The sequence below is a fragment of the Cygnus atratus genome, chromosome 16, assembly GCF_013377495.2.
Source record: "Cygnus atratus isolate AKBS03 ecotype Queensland, Australia chromosome 16, CAtr_DNAZoo_HiC_assembly, whole genome shotgun sequence".
Lineage (NCBI taxonomy): Eukaryota > Metazoa > Chordata > Aves > Anseriformes > Anatidae > Cygnus > Cygnus atratus.
Genome location: NC_066377.1, coordinates 11,968,328 through 11,989,892, shown reverse-complemented (window position 1 = coordinate 11,989,892; position 21,565 = coordinate 11,968,328). Strand labels below are relative to the sequence as shown.

Here is a 21,565-nt window from a genome sequence, read left to right as displayed (position 1 = left end):
AACCTGCTAATAGATGGCTAACTCATTAAAAAAACTGTGAAGAGTTGCAGTCCTGGAAGCAGGGGCAGGGAGCGAGGAGCTCTGTCTCCTTTTCCAGCGCTGCCCCTCAGCCCTCGGAGGAGCGCAGGAGCCGGCCTTCATTCTGCATGAGCTGCAAATCCTGCTTCAAACGAGGTAAGGCAGCCTTAAATTAGCAAAAAGAGGGCCAGTAACTCCTGAGCAAGTCTGAAATAGATATGCTCAATGTGGGAAGCAGAAGATGCTTGCTGGGTCTAAGCTCCCCACCCTCTTTATGCCCCTGTACAGAGATAGCACATCCAAACGTAATCCACACCTCTGCCCCTTCCCCCCTTCACGCTAACACTGTATCTCCACAGCTATCGGTCCCAACAGAGAGAAAACAGCTCCTGCAGTACAAACATGTGTTACATGTATTCATTTTGCAATGTATATAAATATATATATATGTAGATATGACTGATAACAACAAAAAAATAATCAAACTTAGTCATAAATTATAACAACAGTGCTGCCAACCGGCAGCATTTAAGTCACGAGTCAGCCCTCACAAAAACATGAGGTATTATCTTTCAGAAAAATAATACATGATGAGTTATTTATCTTCTGCTTTTCTGAATCTCTAAAATGCATTTAAATCATATTTTCAAGCTTTTGTTCTTAATCGTGAAGTAGAAACTTACTTTTAGGGGAAAAAAATAAAAAAGCCGAGTTTCTCAGATGGCATAACTCCAGTAACAGGGACTTTGTGGGAAAAAGCCCAAACAAATATAACTTGTGAACCATATTAAAGCTGTACAACTTGGCAATACATTGGCATAACGGAGTATTTTTATGCCAAAACAAGTGTGTGTGCCAGGGTAAACTCGACCACCACCACACTGCCCTTCCCGCTTCCCACATCAACTCTTGGTGCAGCCCCAGCCTATGTTCTTTGCACAGCTCTTTGTGGATTTATTTTTGAAGGGAGAAAACGCCGGCGCGCTCAGGGCGCCCTGGAGCAGTATCTGCAGAGTCGCATTTGCAGATTGCACTAACCAGGTATCAGAGCTCCGACGCCGGAGATAGTTGAAAGTCATACGAGAAAAGGAGTCTCCTGCTAAAAGAAAATTAATGTAGAAGGGCAGAGGGAAAATTCATTAGCTGGTAGCGAAAAGAATAATGGGCCTTGGAGTTGATTCTTTAAGCTTGTTCCAGCATCAGCAGCATTAGTAAGTGGCAGTTGCAATACTTAGGGAAGAGCAATTCTATGGGGAAATGTTTCCCAGTTTTCAAATCTGCACATCAGTAGCTGCACGCGACTGCCTTCGGGTGCCTTCCCTGCTGCCTTCTATCAGGATGGGGGATTTGATCTCACGAGAGTCCCTTGAGTGTAATTAAAAGCCTGAATTCCTGATCCTGCCTCAGCTTGCTAAATGCAGCAGGTTACACGTCTGGAGAGAGAAACACATTTCTCAGGAAGGACCCAGAAACGATGGAAGGGACCATGGCCGACCACGGCCACCCCCTGTCGCTCTGTTCACCCACCACTCCTCACTGAGGTAGCCCCAAACAGCTGGAGGCAAAAAGGGCTCTTTTTCTTCACCTCTTTCTCTGCACTGAGTCCTGCTTCTGCACATCCGCACCAACGCCAGGACCTTAACTGGTGCCCCCGGCTCCGGTTTTTCAGGCAGTTCATCTGGAGCAGTTCTCTGGGGTGACTGAAAAGCCCAGCTTTCATTCCAAAAGTTTCTAGCTTGATCGCATCCAAATGATACAGCAGTTTCGATGAGCTGAGGCTCAAAACAGAAAGCAAATAGAAGCATGGAAATATGACTGTAAAAATTGGCTCTTTTAAAGTCAGCCCAGGTAGTCTGGGTTTCATTACTTCTAAAGGGTGTGTAGCTGATAATACTGTATCATGTTTTTTCTTGCAGAGAAATAAGAAATGGAAAATATAGAAACCTGTAGCAGTCTCCACAATGCACTCACTAAGGTTTTCTTTACTCCGTTAGAATAAGCTAATGCAGTGAAACAAAAGAGAAAAAAAAAAACAAAACACTATTTGCTCAAATAATCCCCTTGGCTGCAGCACAATCTTTTTTAAGGAAATCCAATGCTGTAAATAACTGGAGTAATTTCTCAGGAGATTAAAGAAAATAAGCTCACTTTTCTTCCTGAAAGAAAATAAGCTAAAATATCATTGACAGACGGCAATCTGAGGCTGGAATACCTTATTACAGACCGATGACACCATTTTCTCTCCCATATTTACAAGTGTGCCGAGGTGCCTTTTGTACAGCTGGATGGAAAGAGCCTGTTTAGCCAAGTGCCGTTGTTTGGCTTGCTCTCCCCCTCCTCAGAGAAACACACCCGCTGTAATCTCACAAGAAGTCTGGTATCTGTGAAAATGAGCCCCAGCCAGGCCAGGCACAGCCCGGCCAGCACAGCACACGTGTCCTGCACACCTCCCTGAGCCCTGCAGGGCCCCCCGTGCAGCCTGCCCCGAGGCTGGCCGACACGGTGACATGAGCAAGGACACTCTCAGAGCGTCACAGATGCCTTTTTGGCAGCAACCCGAGCAGTGACTGAAGTCAGGACGCAGGGACAGCAGAGGACCACGCTGACCCCACCGTGGCTACAGGGGTTTTCTTCCAAAGACGCGTTTCATTTCTACTCATTTCGGTTCCGCAGACTCCTAGAGCTGTACTGTAGACAGCAGGGCAGTGGGAATGACAGGGCGAAAAGCCTGATTTCAGCCCAGTTTCTTAAGCTAAGCAAACAAGCTCAATTGACAGTGACAGTGAGTCCTCCCTGTCCCCAAACCTAGTCTTCCAAGACCTCCGACCACCTCATCCACATACAGCAAGCGTCAAAGACGCTAGTTCCTACAGCACTCATTAACACGGGCAGTCTAGGTTTAGGAAACTTATCTTGCCGCTGACTACGTGAGCATCTTATATATATGCATCTTATCCTATAGTCCTATAGCAGTTCCTGCAGACAATCTCAACTATTTTGCATGCAGGGATACACCTGAACTAGTAGACACAGCTCTATACCCAACTAGTTAAGCCTCTAAGTCTCAAGTAAAGCGGTGGAAAATTCCTGGCTTTGCAGGATTTTGCCTCCTGGGGTTCGTAGCATCCTTATGCACAGCCACCCTTGGGGTGCTGTTGCACTCACAAGCGTACCGAGGAATGCTATCTAGAAGATGTTCACAGCTGGAGGTAATAGCAAGCAATTGAGGTCCAAAATAGGGAGGCATACATGGGAAAAAAAAGTTACTTCTGCTCTTAACTGACCAGGCAGAAAAAGCTGGGAGGAAAAGGGCAAGTCATTAAATCCAAATCTTGGCTGATAAAAGAAGATAGCTGTATCTTTTCTTGCAGGATTTGTGAGGAAGGAAATAAGAGAGTAAAACACATTTTCAGCACTGCTGGTGTGTACCATCATTGCAATCATTTTGCAAAGAGGCATCGTAGCCTAAATAAATACTGCACTAACTTTGATCATGGTCCTTTTAATTTGTATAGGTTCAACCGTGCACTAAGGGCTATGGGCACAATTATTTTCAAAGAATACATTCTCTTTCATGAGACCATATACAGGATTTCTTTTGCTTTTGTCCCAAGGATAATAGAAAATAACAGAAGCTTGACATCATAATAGAGTTCAAGTGCCTTAGCAGTATATCTACTCTCAAAGAATTATAAAAAAGCTGAAGCTAATGTACTTCTCTGTGTGCATGGCACAGGCGGGCCATTTTATAGCTCTTGCAAATAACCAGGCTGTTGCCTCTCTTGTCCATCAATCGAGGCAGCTTTCGCGATGATATAATGCCATTGATTCAAATCCGATCAGCTGCTGTTGCCTAATTATACAAGCCAAACAAATCCAGACTGTTTAAGGTAGAAGAGGGAGGTGGGAGGGAGAGCTGCTATAAAACACTGAGGGAGAACTGTCTCCTCTTTTCAAACATGCGGTAAAAGCAGCAAGTTCTTTTCCCCTAAACCAGGAATACCGCGGCCATGATTCCACAGACCTATTTACTTTTCTTTTCATAATGTGCCAGTCTGCACGCAATGAAACTGTCAGGCACAACTCAAGAGCAATAAATATGAGGAAAACTGTTATTTAACTGGCCAAGAATCATCTTACGGCATCGCTGCGTATTCAGAGCAGTGCTCTGGCAAAAAGTCATTTTGCAAAATGACAATTTGTGTTGCATCTATTTTCATCTCTCCTCCCATGCCTGTTCACTCCAGTTTCTTGGCAGAGGTGGGGAGATTTCTTCCTCACCTCTGCTGCTAACAAAGCAGGCGCTGCCACTGCCCAGAGCACTAACACAGAAGGAAGAAAAGCAAAGGGCAGAAAGCTGCAGGGCTTCTGCAAAGGCTGCTGAGGAAGCACAATGGGAAAGTTACTCTCTATTTGAGCTGTCTCAGATGAGATACATAAGCCTAAGGATAACATGTATTCATAGGCAAAGGGAATGAAAGGCTACAGCTCCAGCACACAAGGACCTCAATATGCATCTGCTTCAGCCACAACTCACGGAAACTGTTAGAGGCTGGGGTCCCAGTCTGAAAGAGATAGAAGTGAGTCTAAAATTGGGTTGTTGATAACCCACCACCACCAGGTCTGTACATTCAAGCACTTGCTGGTTCTTCTGGACAAATACCTGACCGGCCAGCCTCTAAGAAGTATTTACTTCATGCAGTCTCTGGTAAATAAATCTCATCATGCTCACCAAAAGCACAACCTAAATATGTGATTCCTATTTTAAGCTTCTCTGAAAACACAGTTCACCTTTCCAAGATGTTCATTTCACAACTCAGAGGGATAAAACTGTTTAAAACAATTCTCATGTAAGCACTTGTCTTCATACCCTGGATCTCAATGTAAAACCACTACAGACTGCAAGACTTGGGGCAGACTCCAAGAGGTCCTGGTGACTCAGAAAAGGTCACTCTGTGCCCAGAGACCTCAAGAAAGCTGAATGGGGAGAGGCAGCCCCTGGAAGAAGGGAGCACTTCTGGTTGCTCTCCTGTTTGAAGCTGCTGCTGCCAGGTTTCCTACCCAGCTCGTGAGCTCACTGTTGTTGCACCATTTCATAGGCCTTTTAAGCCCCAGAAGAACACAATGACAGGGTGCCAACGGTGCAGAGCCACACTCCCCTTGAACTTTGCTGCCCATCTTCTCAAACTACCAGTTGCCATAGTGGGAAGGGGGCTGTCGGATGGAACAGTGAAAGAAAACCAATTACTGGGCTTTGATCTCCTGTCATGCTCCCGATACTGCTGTGTGATTTGCTCTTTTGAGCACCTCCAGGGGGTTAAAACACAATGCATTGTCTGGCCAGCCCCCTTTCATGAAAATAAATGGATTCCTGAAAAATCCTGATGAGCAACACTAGGTTTAACAGCAGTGTATGCGGGCAACAACCAGCCATCACAGAGATCTGGAAAGAACCCCCACCACTGAGTGGTTCAGGAATCATATTTATTTATGTCCTGCAATTACCAGGCGATACGATTACTAGATAAGTTGCGTTGTATCTATGGCCACAGACAGCCAACTGCGTAGATGGGCTGGAGATACACAGCATTTGATTCAGGACTTTTACAGCCACTTGGCAGGCTTGTTTTGCTGGGGGAACATCGGCAGCCCTATAAATAAGTTATTGATTTTAATTTGCAGACAGAATACTGTTTAATCTGTGCAAACCGCCTCCTGTTCCACCGTATAAAGTCAGCAGAAGGAAATAAAAGTATCAAATATCTGCTGAATTGCACTAGGTTAAAAATCTGCCATCAGTGACATTTTACCCTTCGAAAACAACAGCCAGGCGCTGCATCCCATTGGCCTAAATTGAGCTATTTCAAGTGTGGCAGCAGCCATCCCCATCCAGCCTCCCCTCGGGAAGGTTGTGGGATTTGAACGGTACCCAATAAACCGAAGACCTGGGCATCATTTTGGCTCGTCTGTGGGCTTTCTGTGGGGCTGGGGGCCAGCAGGGCTGATCGTCATCAGGACCAGTGCTCCTGGAGCAGGTGGGGGCGTCTCGGAGAAACCTGCTGGGTTCTGCTCAAGGGAAACTTTCGGGACCATGGCTCACCGGCTTTCCCTTGTGGGTCTTTTTTTATCCTTTGATGCCATGCAGTAAATTACTAAAACAGTCACTAGTGACCAATTATATACTCTTATTGCTTTGACTTACGACTGTATGTTACTTGGAGTCAAGCTGGAGTTGGGCACAGGTCCCGGTCGGTGGAAGGCTGGTGCATCCCTGCTGCAACACCCACCCGTCCCTCTTCTCCAGCCAGTGTCAGCTACTACAATACAACGTTTTCAAGCCACCTCACAATTCAGAAAATTTCTGTCAAGAAAAACATTTTCAAATTAACCTTTGAAATTATGGCTGCTCACAGCCTTTCCCCTACTCGACTCATGGAGCGAAGCCTGTTTCCCCTGAAATTCTATTAAAAATGCTAGCAAAATAAACCCATTACAGCTATAACAGCTCAAATTAATGTCAACATGTCAGGACATATGTCTAATTTCAGTTTGGAGACTTGAAGATTGGGATCCTCATTATGGGCACCATCAGCTGTTTCCAAACAGCCTTCAGGTCTGGAGAGATTCATTTTAAATGAGGAACATCAAGGCAGAGCAGACAGAACAGTTCAGCTGGTGCATTAATTTCAGTCAGTTTGCTCAGGCTATGATTATCATCACTGTGAATTCAATAATTTCCTCAAACTTGCTACTGTTGCAGTTTCATCAGCCTTTCCACACATCTTTCTTCTCCATGGGAGACAGCAAGAAGCAGCACACACGGTGGCCTTCAGGTGAGGGTGATGAGAGTGAGGACCTGGGCAGAGGGGAACAGGGCACCCACACCGCCAAGCTGTCACAGAACCGTGCCCATCGAGTCAGCTGGCAGCTGTGATGGCTCGGCACAACGGGACCGCTGATAAGGTCCTGCTGAGCCGAAATGATGCTGAAAATTGAACCGAAATTATAAAACTACTCAAATTGCATGTTCTTTGGTGAAATACTAGAACACTAATCTACATGCATATTGATTCCAAGTACAGAGAAAAGGAGGGGTGAACTTGTATTACAACAGTATTTGGAAACTCCAGTTGGTATTGAAAGCCTTTGCATTGGCTGATATATAAACGCGAGGCGGCAGACAGGTCTTTTCACACTTCTCCTGCCGTGGAGGTTCAGATGACACAAAGGAAGATGAACAGGAAGGGAGATGGGTGGCGGTGACGTGAGATCTCAGAGCTCTGCATACCCACAGCATATGCACGACTTGATTCTTCACACAGCATGCTTATAATCACAGCTTAATCTTTCCTGTTCTGTCTGTTCTGATTTTTATAAGCTTTTTTTCTTTTTTCCAATTCTTTCCTCTTGATATGCAACTCCAAAAAAAGAAAAAAAAAATCAATTCTCACTTGTTCTTCTCTGTTGCCAGTGTCACCCACTGCTTTCAGGAGAGGTCTTGTTTTTCCCAAGGTTATACACATTGTATGCTTCCGAATAAGGGTTTCCAATTTTTCTACAGTTGAGCCCCTGTATTCTCAAACAAAATAGCACCTCTCAGTTTTGTTTTGTCAACTCCTAAAATGAAAAAAATGACCTTTTGGCACAACTGAGGCATGAGGGCAGACTCCACTGTCTGCAGAACTGCCAGGACTCTTCAAAACTGATTTTTCTTGTTCTCACCAACATTTCAGTTTTTTTAATGCAAACCTGAGAAATGCTGATGAGTTCAAAACAAATCTCAGTTGAAACTTCTCACAGTGAAGACAAGCTTCTCAGCAAGTTTTTGAGCAAAGCCCATCAAGACTCCGAATGCATACTAGAGAAAAAGATAATGTATTATATATTAGGAAAAAAGAGAGTATCTAAAGCCTTCATCAAGGCAATTAGTCTTACTGGAAAACTTCTTAGTAACAGAGTTTCCTTGGGAGTAGAAGGACAGGTCCCCACAAAGCAGGGAAACCACCAGGACCCACTCGAAGCACTCAGGAAGCATTTGCAGCATGTGTGCATGTATACATCTGCATGCTTATATAGGAATGCGAAAGGACAAGGAAGACAAAGAAGCTCCCTGTCTACTTGAGTCTTCATTTTCTCATTTTCACTGCATTTACTGGATTATTTGGCTCAAGCTCTGAGGAGCTGACTGCAGCCATCTCCCCGCTGAATAGGCAGTGGTGAGGGGAACATTCATGGCAATAAAAAGCACCCTGAACTGCATTCAGTGCACTTGCCACCACAGTTCTGGTGAGCATTGAATGGAGTAGACCAAGAGGGTTTAATAGGGATTTAAGAACAGATTACCCAGAACATCTGACTTGAAAAACTTTTCCTGGAACAGCTCCAAAGGTTTCTTTAGAGCAATCCATCAGCAGCAAATTCCCAGGTAAGCTTCAGGTGAGATGGTCAAGGTAAGCAACAAACACAGTTAACAGGCCACTACATTTCACAGCCCGTGCTGGGTAGCAGACGAAGTGGGACACCGCTGTTGTGCCAGGAGCAGAGCACAGGGCAGCCACGATGCTTTCCTCCACCTCGCTCCAGGAGATGAGCAATGGTCTACAGCCCTTCCCTGGACGTGTTGTCTTCTTCAGAGTGTCCCCTGCACCAACCCAGCTCCCTTGGCAAGGGCTTGGGAGAGAGCTCCAGCGCAGTTCCCAACCCTTCCGCCTTCCCCTGAAGTCCTCCGCCACCAGGGGAAGCAAAGCACAGCAGGGCAGTACCTGCTCTGCCCATCCCCAATGCTGGTCAAGCAGCTGCAAAGCTGAACCCCTCAAAAGCTTTTGTGGGGGGACGGAGAGGGCTGTCCTGCATGCTCGTCTCAGAGACCACCACGTCTGAAGTACCCTTGGGCGAGATAAAAACAAACGACCCATTGAGAAGTTTCAGAGATGGCAGAAGCTGATTAAACCTCATTGTTTCTACCAGGAGCTACTTGTCTAACAGGAGCTGTTTGAGCCTTGCTGTTTTACAAAGGGCTGAGAGGCCCGTAACACACGGGGGAGAAAGTAAGACAGAGACAGGAGTAGAGGAAAGAGACAGATCATCATCATCATCATCATCATCACCACCATCACCACCACCACGGGCTCCAGTGGTGCCTCTGCTCCAGGCCTGCCGGCAGCACCAGGCCCCCAGGCCCTGGGCCTGCACTGTTTGCAAGGCAGTGCCATGGTCTCGCCTCCAGGCCTCATCCCACAGAATCCCAGAATAGCCGAGGTGGGAAGGGACCTCTCAACATCATCAAGCCCACGCCCCTGCCAAGCAGGATCACCCAGAGCACACCACGCAGGATGGCATCCAGGCAGGGTATGAATATCTCCAGAGAAGGAGACCCCACAACCTCTCTGGGCAATGAGATCCCATATGCTAACTGCCTCTCATGTGCAGCTGGTGCTCCAGAACCTTCTGAAAAGAGGTTCAGGTGTGTGTGCTAAGATCTTCCCTTCCCCACTGGCAAAACCACAGGTGCAAAGATGTCTCAGGTGCTTCCCAGGAGGTGGGCCTCAGACAAGTGCTATCCTGCCTTCTAGAGAGCCGCTTTTCTGAGCCAATTTAAATTGCAGTAACCCCCTTTTTTTGCCGGGTGTTTGAGACATCCCCCTTTTTCTCTCAGTCTCTAACAGCTTTTTTCTCTTCTTCTTGGCCTTCCCTTCATGCTATGTCCTTCTCCACAGACACAACTAAACCCAGCAGGGACAGCTCTGACTGAACGCAACCTAAAGCAGGACTATTGCATTTACTGCCATTGGCAAATATTCATTAGATGAGGAGTAGACTGAGGGGGAAAAGTAGCTGGGGAATACAAATAAAAGTAGGCTGGAGGTGAAAAAATGGGCCATCTGCCTGGTTCCGTATTTTATGCAAGTTTTGCATGTGTTGTACAGGACTAGGGTAAAATGGGTTATGCTGAGTATAAAACTGCCCTGAACACTTCAGCTATGTGTGAATGTAGCATTTCTTATCAAAACATTGCCTGGATTCAGCAGGGGACTGATGTAAGGGCATGGGCAGAAGATTTTGCAAACTGGAGTTATCTCTGCTTACTGGCAGAATCGGTGCCTGGTGGAGAACAGCAGGCAACTCACATCATGGACCATTTTAGAAGTGCTGTATCTGCTCCTCATTAATATCTGAAGCAGAAATATACTTGTCATAGTTCAATACAATGCACAATCCTGCAAAGAGTACTTCAAATCTGGATTCACAAATGCACCACCATTTCAAAGCTCCTGAAAGTCACTGTAGTGTTTTGCAGGATCCCTGTAAACACTGTGGCCATTTACCAGTCACCCCAGGCTATCTTCTCATCTCCAACATGCTTCAGCCCTTTAATGTAATATTTAGACCAATGTTGTTATTAGATTTTCCCTGGATGAAAGGCTCTATAAACGTAAATGCCACTTGCTAATTCTCACCAGTACAAAATAATAGTATTAGTACATCACACAATAAGAAAAAAATTAAGCTGGTAATTTATACTGCTGAATTAGATACACTAACAAAAGAGAGAGGCAATTATATACTGCAGTAAAATCTTCAGTGCACAGACTTAAGCATTCCTCAGTCTTCAGTGTTCAATTAGGATAAAATTTACTTTCAATACAAGACATAACGCCAAGGGCTCTCAGGCCCTCAGCAAAAATATAGGATTTCATCTCATCTGCATCCATGCAAAGTCTTTTTTATTCTGGCAAAGCTCAAGGTTTAGCTCCAAAGAACAATTAGATTTGCATTACACATTGCACTAACAGCAACACGCAGATTTATCTGCTGAATGAATATATTTTAATAGGTCTGATGATCTGTCTTTATAGTACCATTTGATTAACAACAAATTTATTCACTTGGCAGCTGTATTCCTTAATCAGGTATTCACTAAGCAATAGCATATAAATATGGATAAATGTCAGATTTATGGATCAGAGAGTACAATAATTTCATTTGAAGAAAGGTAGATTGTCTATACTTCTAATTAGTTTCCCTTTAAACAGGCTCATCATATGGACACATTTGTACACGTCCGCGGCCTGATTTTCAGCGCCAAGGGTGCGTGTCCCATCACACCGTATTCTCTCCTCGGAGCCTAATTGGAGCCCTCTGCTACGACCAGACAGCTTCCTTACACAAACATTTCCCTCCGTTAAGGGGCTTTACAAGGGGCGTTTTCAAGACGGGGGCATTCACGCGTTTGCACCTGCACAAACTTTGTGCCCAGCCAATCTTCACTTATTCCTCCATTATCTGGGCACGCCAGAAAAGGTGCTGGCAATACATATGCAAGTAAACTGGTGAATGGCAGCAAGAGAAATTTCTACAGGGAATATCTTCAGTTAAATGATAGTGATAATAATGAAAAATTATCATAATTACCAGGGAGAAATATACTGTCTGTGCAATTCAATCCAGGCTTTTAAGACAGGTTATAGACTCAGTTGACAAAAGTATTTTTACCTTTCTTTTTCAAGCAGATTCTCCCACAGCCACTCGTACGCTTCATGGGAGGCTGGAAGAAAAAAAAAAGTGGATGTGAAATAATCCTTGGCTTATCAGGGGTAAGTGCTGTTATTTTGATATCTATATGGGAGGTAACAGGACTTCAGCTGTTGGACCCCAACTACAGTAAAAACTGGGCTGGTTGTGAATAAGTAAGTCGTTTGAATATTGTTAGAAGCTTCCGCTTCAGTGCACTACAGGTATCAAAGCTGAAGTTTAGAGCACCTACATTTGGAAGATAAAATGCTCTACAAAGAGCAGAGGGCTGTTCAGGGTAGCTCTGCAATACACCTGAAAAGCCACAAATAGCCTCAAAACGAGTCAGCTCATCATACTTGGTCTAAACAACTTCTGCGTTGAATTTTCCAGGAAACCTGGAAGAATTCTGTTCCTCAGGGCAGGAAGGGAATATCAGGGAAGTCCTTCCCCTGAAGGATGCAGGGAATAGGGCAGCTTTTGTCACCCTGAGCCCAGAGCTGCTGCTCGCAGCTCTGCACTGTGCTGCCGGTGACAGGCTCGCAGGAAGCAAGGCAGTTTTATACCATGTTTTATTTTAATTAAGCACTAGGCACAAAAGAAAGAAAGAAAAAAAATTAAGAACAGTGATGCCTTCCCTACTGGTCCAAATCCTTACCAGAGCACGCCAAACTCCTAACCTTGTGTGTGTAAACACTGTGCATGCTGAAGCTACATCTTCGCATCTCAACTAAATAACTTCCCTGTGGTGTGTCCTTTTTGTACAGCATGCCACACATGTGGGGCTTCTTTACAGATCATCTACGCCACTGCAGAAACCTGAAACAAATGTCCACAAGCTAAATGAGCTTGAATCCCAGCAGGATTTTCCCTGTAACCCCACGCAGGGCACGTCCGTGTTTTCAGAGCAGAAGGCATTACGGGGCTGGTGCAGCTTCCCTGAGCGTGCTGGCTGAACATGCTGCAGGTGGAGACCTCGCTCTAATCCTGCTCCCATTTCTAGCTCAAATAATTTCACACAGTGTAGAAAATCACATGTGAGTCTCAGAGCAGATCTTAACCATGCTCTGCACCGTTCTGGCACATGTGACCATGGCTGCATTGCACCCATGGAGGGGAGGAGTGCGTGAAGTATATTTTGCTACCCAAAAGTAATCCTGAAATAAATGAATAAATAAAAAACATCCTTCATGTAGTTCTAGTCAAATAGAAATTTATCCTGATTTTGTTTATTAATCAAGTTACTGATCTATTATCTTTCAGAAATGTGACAAGTGACTGACAAGAGACTGATCTATCACCATTTAATATTCAGAATACATTGCATGCTGAGATGAATATGAGAGTAACAGTTCCTTGCAATATTTAAGTCTACTGAGCCCTGCAAATATCACTTGATTTATCAAATCTGATTTGGGGCTTATAGCCTATATAGAGAGAGTTCTCCACTTCCTAATCCATTTGCCAACAAGTATTTTCTCTGCTTTCCTACTTCATCTTCCTTATTCACTGATCTGAAGGGCTGGAATCTTAAACTTATTTAGCAAAGACAAAAAGAAAAAAAAAAAGGATTTAAGGATTTTATTATAAGCTCTGACAATTATATATGTCCTGATCCAGAGAGTAAATAAAAGTAAGTGGCTGTTTGCTGTGCCACTAAATGCAGGCCACCAAACGGACTTTTATATGATGCCCTGAGACTGAAGCCATCAGACTTGCTGCTGAGTGAACAGAACAGGCCACTGGTTTGTCACCCTCCCAGCTGCGCCCGCTTACGACGCCCGTCTGCCTTCCTCTGGGCACTCTCCCCTAATCCAAATGATCTCAAAATAAAAAAAAGGAACAACTTTCTGAGGCTGGCAACTTTTTCAGTTGTAATATGCTGTCTTTTAGCAAGTGAATGTCTATCATTCTGCTTTTCAGTTAATGACTTAAAAATACAATGAAAAAAAAAGTCAATAAATACAAAATAAAAAGTACCAGTCCCTTTATTTCTTGCTCAGAGGCAAATTGTGCAACCTTAATTTAACAGAAAATGATCAGCTTTATGACTAGATGTGTTGCAAATAAACTGACAACCTTTATACAATACAATTACTTTATTTTATGTGATATTATTATTATCTGAGCCATCTGACACTCTTATGGCTCATATAAAAATTCCTATTTTAGTGCAACTTTGAGCTTAAATAGATCTCTTTGTACTGTGTAAAACAACCCCCCTCCTCTCACTTTAGCACTTAAAACCTTCAGGATATACACAGCTCTATCATATTCCTTCCTCCTCGGTTCTAGCAGTTGGGTTTTAGCATCTTGGTCAAAGGAAGCATTGCCAGTGATTTAAATCACCACTGGATCATTCCAAAAGTACACCCGTGGGGACAAATCAGTCCCACAGGACTGGAAGGAAGACTTCACTTAAGCTACCTGACAGTTTTTACCAAAAAAAAAAAGGTATTTTTCAGGATGGAAAATCATGATAACCCAGCTATTTTGCTTCTCTTCCTTAAATAAATTCATTGAAGCGGCTGGCACTGTGCAGCCAGGCAGATATATCCATTCATTACCATCTTTCCTTGCTACATGCTGCACATTTAATTCTTCTGATCCTTCCGCCCAAATCTCTCCCCAGCCCTGCAATCCTGTTAGCAGCTCTCCCCCTTGCTCAGCACAAATCCCTCAAGAAAACAGGCAGGTAACTGCCATTATGCTTCACAATCACCGAAAAGCACGACAATTTCCCCCGCTGTGTTAATTCACTCTTTGCCACTTGGCAAAAGGCGGCCTCTCCCTCCCTCTCGCTGCCCACGGTTCGAAGGACCCACACTGGTTTTCTCCTCGCAGTGATGAAATTGCCTGGCATGTCAAGAAACGCACCTCTCCAGCTCATCGTCTTCCAGACACGTGGGGCAGACGCATAGCACCTGCCCTGTAGCACCTACCCTCACGGTTTAACTCCTCCACCCCAGAAGTACCCCCACGTGCCCCGGGGTTTAACCTGACGCTGGGGTTGGATGGCGAGGAGGCAGAAAACACTGATCAGATGACAGCTCCCGAAAAGTGGTGGGGTCTGAGGGAGGCTCTGGTGGGCTGAGCTCCCAAAAGGGCTCTTGCTGGTGGTGGGTGGGGGAAACCCAGCCCCATGGGTTCATCAGATCAATTATGCTGCATTGACAGGAGGCTGTGACCTAAGGAGACCTTCTCCAACCACGTAGTGTGTTTGGGTGCACAGAATCACCTGTCTTCTCCTATATGTGCAGGACTGAAAATTCATGTGTTCTTTACAGCATTTATCTCTTTCTGGCTGGTTCCAATGTGTGATCCAAACCATTTAGTCGTGTATCTAAAACCTATTTTCTCCTGAGAATGTGTGGACAACTCTTTGCTTTTTTGGCAATAAGTGCATTGCTGCTGTAAACAAGATTTTTCTGAGCTCTTTTTAATGAATATAATTAAGAACACATTATAAAGCAGATTATTAGTAGTAAACAGCAAGTAGTAAATCCCATCTATATAATGTAGCAATATTATTAGGTTTCTTCTAATAGAACTGCAGACACTTGCACCCTGGCCATCCTCCTAATACGATGAATTCCTGATATTTGTTATAGTTCTTTGCAACCTGTAACACGGAGGTCTATGGTCTAAGAATAATAAAGGGTACTTGCTATTAAATACAACTGGATGAAGAGGCAAATGAATATTTGTCATTATATAGCGTGTTGAACTGCAAAAGCAGGAAAAAATGACCCTCGAAAAATAGGTAAAGCCATCAGAATTTGGTGATCTTTAAAAAATAATAATAATAAAAGGGAGGTAATTCGGTATTGTGACAATGGATAGAAAAGAAGAGGAAGCACCACAAGAGCAAATATCATTTTCTGGATCCCTGATACTTTTGCACCTTCATGTGATCCTGAAAAGCATCTTGGCTGGTTCAGAGAAATTACATCACCGTCTCCAGCGTATGACTAAACCCTGAAGCCACCCTCGGAACGAGAGCTGGTTCCTGCTCTCACCACTTGCCATATGTCTTCTCTTTCTTCCTCCACCATCGTAGCCTCATTTGCTATGGAAACAAGGCTCGTGTGATCCTGCTGCCTTTCTCATTCCGCTCACCTCACAACTTCTAAGCCTGTAGGACCATCTCAATCTGAATTGACAGATTAGTAGAAAGCACAAAAATAAGTGGATCCTCAAAAGTCTTGTGAGGATAGGACACTGAGAGAAAGGGAAAGAGAAATGCCTTATTTATGTCCCTGTTCAACATCCCGTACGGAGTGAAAGGCTGGAGTGTAAACTAATGCCACTGGATACCAGGTGGTCAATGTATGAGAAGGGTCTTAACTATGCAAGACCTTCCACCATAAACTTCTTGGGCTAAAAATTCAGTCAGCCACCAATGAAAAAGAGGCTTCATTATTTTTAGTACTCACAGACCTACTTGTATTTTTTGTTCTTTGTTTCCACTTTCTTCTTCTAATAGAACAGAAAAGACAGCATCAGCCAAGCAAGACTTCCCTAACTCTTTTGCAGCATCTCTGTATCTGCTGCTGGAAATGGAGCTAAAAGCAAAGCCATCAGCTCACCACACCGGTGCTGCAGAGGCTGAGCAGATCACATCAGCACTGGTTCTCCACCAGTAAGACTGCCAGGAAAAATCTGTCCCATGGAAGACAGAGGATGCATGTTTTCTTTGCAGATCTCTTCTTCCTCCTCTTGTGGGAGTCCTCGGTTTGTTTTGTTTTCCTTCAAGGAAGCCAAATTAGATTTCAACAGGAACAATAGCAACAGCAGAAACATCGGCTCTGTTATCTCTGTTCATTGCTCTTTTCTCCCAAATATTGTTTTCGCACCACCTGAAAGTCTCCAACTTGGGCTTTCCTTAGGAAAAAAAATCTATCTCAATAGTTAAAGGAAAAAGGATTAAGGGATATTGTTAAAATGAAAGCCCTACTTAATACCCAACATCTTCAGTTTTGTAACTATTTTTCCTTTTCCTATATCTCTAATGAAAGGTTAAAAAGATCTTTAAGGCTGATTGTTGCCATGGGACTAAGCAGCCTGGAGTCTATTAATTCAACTCCCAGCAGTTTGTTTAACTAGTTAGTGTGCAACACTAGCAGGGTCATGCTGACATCCTTATTTCAACCCTCTTTTCAAGTAATATAATTGGACTACTCCTGATGACTTACAATTAAATTTAAACTGAAGTTCACAAGTGAGCTTTCTATCTATTAGCCTGTGTCAAAAAGCTTGGTGTTCTGAATCCTTAAAAAAAAATCAAAGACAAATGAGAAAACATTATGTCTCATTAGATCAATCCTCTGCTAATTTAGGGCCTGATACAAAGTATTTGTTAATGCTAAGATTGACATTAGTTCTTTCCTTCATAAAAAAGTAAATAACATAAAAGATATTAATGGGTAATGCCTATTTACCCTGCCAGGTCTGGAATTTCACAATACTTTTCTCCACATGCAAAATGCTTTTAAAGTTGTCTTAAACTATGACTGACTCTGAACCCGTTTAATTCCTTTCCTCTTTTGAGCAACTGCCTCTTCCTTTCCAAGGTATGCCTTGGTATAGACTCACCAATGAGCTGCTGAGGAGTCTTAAATAATTGATAATTTAATAAGCTCTCTGATGAGAGAGGAATTCAGTCTTGTACTCCAGCTGTACTTTAAAAATCTCCCTGTATTGTTCTGCTTTGCGCTACCACAGGTGACACCAAAAGGAACTGCCTTTTGGTAAAGGCTGAAAAGTTGAATATCTTATACATGGTGCATGTCAACACCAGGAATATATAACAAGTGCAAAGTGTTTATGGTATACGTCTTTACCTGATCTGTAACTGTTGGGGAGGACACTTAGTCAGCCTAAATTAGAGCTTTGGGGTAAAGAGGTTACTCATTTGCGTTTAATTTTCTGCATTAGTTCAACCTTTGCCATTTAGAAAAATTCACAAAGATCATAAGTATTTCATATGAACTGTCTATGTATACTGTATGCAAACTGTGTTGCAAACAATTATGCTTAACTCTGCCTCTAAATAATTCATGAAAATTAACTTAAATACATGTAGCTGTCAACAATGTCTTAACCACAAAGCAATCTAATCTTTCACTCACACAATTACTATAAATGTCAACCCTGAAAAGTAAGGCACTTCTGTAAGTCACAGCAGAGGAGATTAGAATCAAGCAAAGCTAAATTTTGTAACATTTAAAAACTTTAATGGAAACTCCTGGTGTGAACGGGGTGGGAGAGTCAAGGTGGAGTCAGCAACTGTGAGCAGAGCCTCCAGTCCCTCCAGCCTCCCCGTAGTGCTCCCTGCTCCGTAGTGGTTTTGGACAAAGATACTAAGCCATTAACTCCCATTTTAAACCAAACAAGAGAACAGGCAAGATTTCAGGCAGGATCCTCCACAACAGACCTCCCCTGTGTGATTAATGAAGTATTGAGGAAGATGAATGCACATAAGCTCACTCCAAGTAAAATGAGCACCACCTTGAAGAAAGCTTTTGATGAGAGGAAATTGCTCAGTATTAAGAGCTCTCTGGAGCCAAGGCAGAGACAAAAGTTACATTCAGTTCTCCGTAAATGAGTTCTGCTCTCTGTCTTCACAACTTTAACTAAACTGATGGAAATGGTCGAAATGGCAGACTTGGTTGCTCATGAGACTCCGTAATTTGCTCCACGAATGCTTTAAAAAGAGATGGGCTGGTAAAGAAGATCATTGAATTTAAGCAAGATACAGGAGTCACAGCACTTCAAGTATCAGAGGCAACGCACGTGATTCAAAAAAAAAAGGAGCTCAGCTGTAAAGGTGGGAATCGAATAAGAATGAGCAAACATTTTGTGAGGAACAGTCCTCTGCGTATCAAGAGTACCATGTGTCTTTGGATAACAGGAAAGAATTCGGGTATTGATCATTAGACGGACAATTCCTTCGGCTATTTGCAAGGCAAGAGGAAGAAATTAAGATCAACAGGCTTACTTAAGGCAGGGGATGTTTGATGGAAATTTTGGTGCAACAGTCCTGGATCAAAAGGCTGCCACTGAGTTTACTGCTCCTTCCTTTCCTTCTTGCACTAAGGCTTCGTTTATCAAGTTCCTAGCTTCTCACAACTCTTCTGTCTGGAAATCTCTGAATTTTGTACACCATCTCGTAGTTAGGATGTTTTTCACACCTCGTGTTCAGGACAGTTTCGCTGTGAGTGTGGGCCTGTAGCAGGAACCCATGGAAGCGGTCCTTGCAACTTCTGTTTTGGAATTGCTGTTGAACTTTTTATTTTATCTCTGTTTTTAATCAAGCTTGAAATTTCCTACCTTTAGAGAAACCTTTACAATCTTCTCATTTTCTCTGGATAATACATCTCTGAACTACATTGTTACACTCTAAGAAAAGGACTATCTTCTGTCAGTTGGAAACCCACGCCTCATTTTGAACTAAAATAAACCTACTAATAAAATTAATCAGAAGCACTATTCCTCTGGAGAGAGTCAGGGAAAATATGAGGGGTTATAAACTGAACCACAGGATCCAATAATGCAGCACAGGCAATACTGAGGAACCAGACCTCCGCTAGCTGGGACACAGCACACCTCAGCAGACGGCTGTGGCACTACTGTAGGAGAAGAGCACAGATAGGGACAAAATGTAAGTGAAAGCCAGGTAATAAGAGGTTGTAAGCACACTGAAATTCTTCCAGGTGATCTGCAAGGTTCCTTAAGATCCTTGTCCATCATTCAAGACTTAAGCTTCAGGTTTTAGATATGCTATTGTGTGCACATCCTTTGGGGACATCCCATTAGCAACATCCTGTCTCTAGGAGAATAAAGGAGCCATGCATCCTGTTAGAGTTGCTGATTGAACAGCAGCAAAACTCAGGCTGAAGTGCTGGGAGCACAGCTAACAAGACACCTAAATTACAAGCCCTGAATGAAAATCGGGGTATCACTTCTGTCTGAGTTTCCTATAGGCATTTCTGCAAATAGAGATAGTTACAGCAATTTCCCAAGTGTGTAGGGAGGGTCAGCTAGTGACAGCAAGGAGTTTTCAGGTTTGTAAAACACCGTGTGTGCCAAAAATTACTAAGTCAGATCCCCGTAATGAAAGTGCAGGGCGTCTCTAATGGAAGCAATAGTAGACAGACAGTGGACTTTGTTTTATAATTTTTATGACTGAGAGATGAACTGACAGAAGCAGACAGTGATGAAGAAAAGGTGCTGCTCTGGAAACTGGCCAGTGAATCTGAAGCTGTTATCAACAGAAAGGTAACAGATGTGGGGTTTCAGTAACAAGCCATGAGAAAATGCAGCCACCGCGTATGGTAAGACACTCGTTTAACCCCTTCCCATACACTGAAAATTGCAGAATAACTAAGCTACAAAAGGAGGCCTAAATTCACGAGCCTGATAAAGAAATGGGAACTATAAAGTCTAGTCTAATTTCTGCTATGAATTCTACTCAACTTTGGAAGGCTTCTTCAATTTTTGCTGTTGCAGGTTTGATGCAGTTAACCTGGCTCCAAGCAGGAGGGAATGTTCTACCAACTCTGTCAGTATTTGTGCTATCGAGAACCCCCCAGAATTTTATCGTACGTGCCACACACACACAAAAAAAAGGAGCAGAACTCAGGACTTCCTATTCCACAAGGCTATTGTTTCTCTCTGCTCTCGCTGAGGAATTGGATAAGCAACATACCTTGGTGCTCTGTCAGCTCTGAGTCTCCAGCAAGAGGGCCAATGACAGACACATTCAGCCTGACTTTTTACCTTGCACCACAAAAGTGTTATGAGATCTCTCACTCCATGTTTGCCCATTGCACTAGCTTTACTGAAGCTAACAGAACAAAACTACTTATTTTTACATTCCAATACGATGACACCCTTATCTGGGCACCTAGACTATGGTTTTTAACACAGCCTCGACCATGTGAGCTGCTGAATATTCCTTTCTTCACCCTTTCTTCTGCTGGTTGGAGGCCATCTGCTGTGTGTTTCTTTGGTGTTTTGCTCCACGCCCCACCTAGTGCTTCTCCTTCAAGCCCCCAAGGCACCCCAAGCAGCAGCTCTGCTCCCTGAATGCTGGGTTTAGGCCCTGGCTGCACTGCTATTCTCTCATGATCTTAAGTACTGGGCAAAGATACTTCCACAGCCTTGAGGGATATAGGCGTTTCATTTTTACGTTCTATTTTAACATAGATTTCAAGTAGCTTCCTTTAAAAGCCCTGACAAAAGCTTGAAGAATTGGACCATACAATAGAAATAATCTTCATTTATTTATAGAGGCAGAGCTCCAAAGGCTCAGACGTTCGGTTTACCTGAGGAACTGGGCTAGCATCCAGGGAAGCCTGAGAAGCAAGTTCTGCAGGTACATTAACAAGGCTGGTTTATCTCAAATACAGTTGTAAGAGGATGACTATTAAAATCTTTGAATAATCAGGAAGAAAATCCTTGAATATTGCTTTTAATCACTCCTGTTTGGTTCGAGACAATCCATTACAAGCGACTCAGCACATTCATCTGCCTTCCCCCGGTTCCATTATTGTCACCGTGGGTCTGAAAGCACCAACCTGCAGCTGGGACATCGGCATCTCAGCAAAGTGCTGGACTCTGCAAGGCAACACCCAGTCAACCTCTTCCCTGTCCATGTCTCACCTGACAGGCAGCACAGAAATCCTGCTGGTGTGTTCCTCCAAGGCCACAGCCCAATTGCAGACGCAAGGTGGCATTTGCCTCCCTGCAGATTCACCCACATTGAACTCTCTGCTTTAGCAATGAAACTAGCAAATAGACAATGAACTACTTTGGGTATCGATGCATAGATTTTTCTAAGCAGGATCCTTTTACTTAGGTACAAGCACTAAAACAGTGCAGCGATTTCAAAACTGCCATTTCTGCAAATGCAGGACAAGACTTCCAGTTGGTGCATTTCTTAATAGCTCAGCTCTTGCAGGGAAAGGATTAAGTTAAAAAAAATCCCGAAGCCTTTTTTGTTTTTTAATCTTGCAGTTTGTAGGAAAAAAAT

At 43.6% G+C, this 21,565-nt stretch overlaps 1 protein-coding gene across 1 annotated transcript in view; it reads right to left on the bottom strand.

Moving 5' to 3' along the window:
- Nucleotides 1–21,565, bottom strand: part of PTPRT (protein tyrosine phosphatase receptor type T) — a 532,802-nt gene that overhangs the window by 488,468 nt on the left and 22,769 nt on the right. Inside the window, exon 2 of the mRNA XM_050713944.1 lies at nucleotides 11,512–11,563. Coding sequence (XP_050569901.1) covers nucleotides 11,512–11,563 — 52 coding nt within the window. The remainder of the gene's footprint in view (nucleotides 1–11,511; nucleotides 11,564–21,565) is intronic.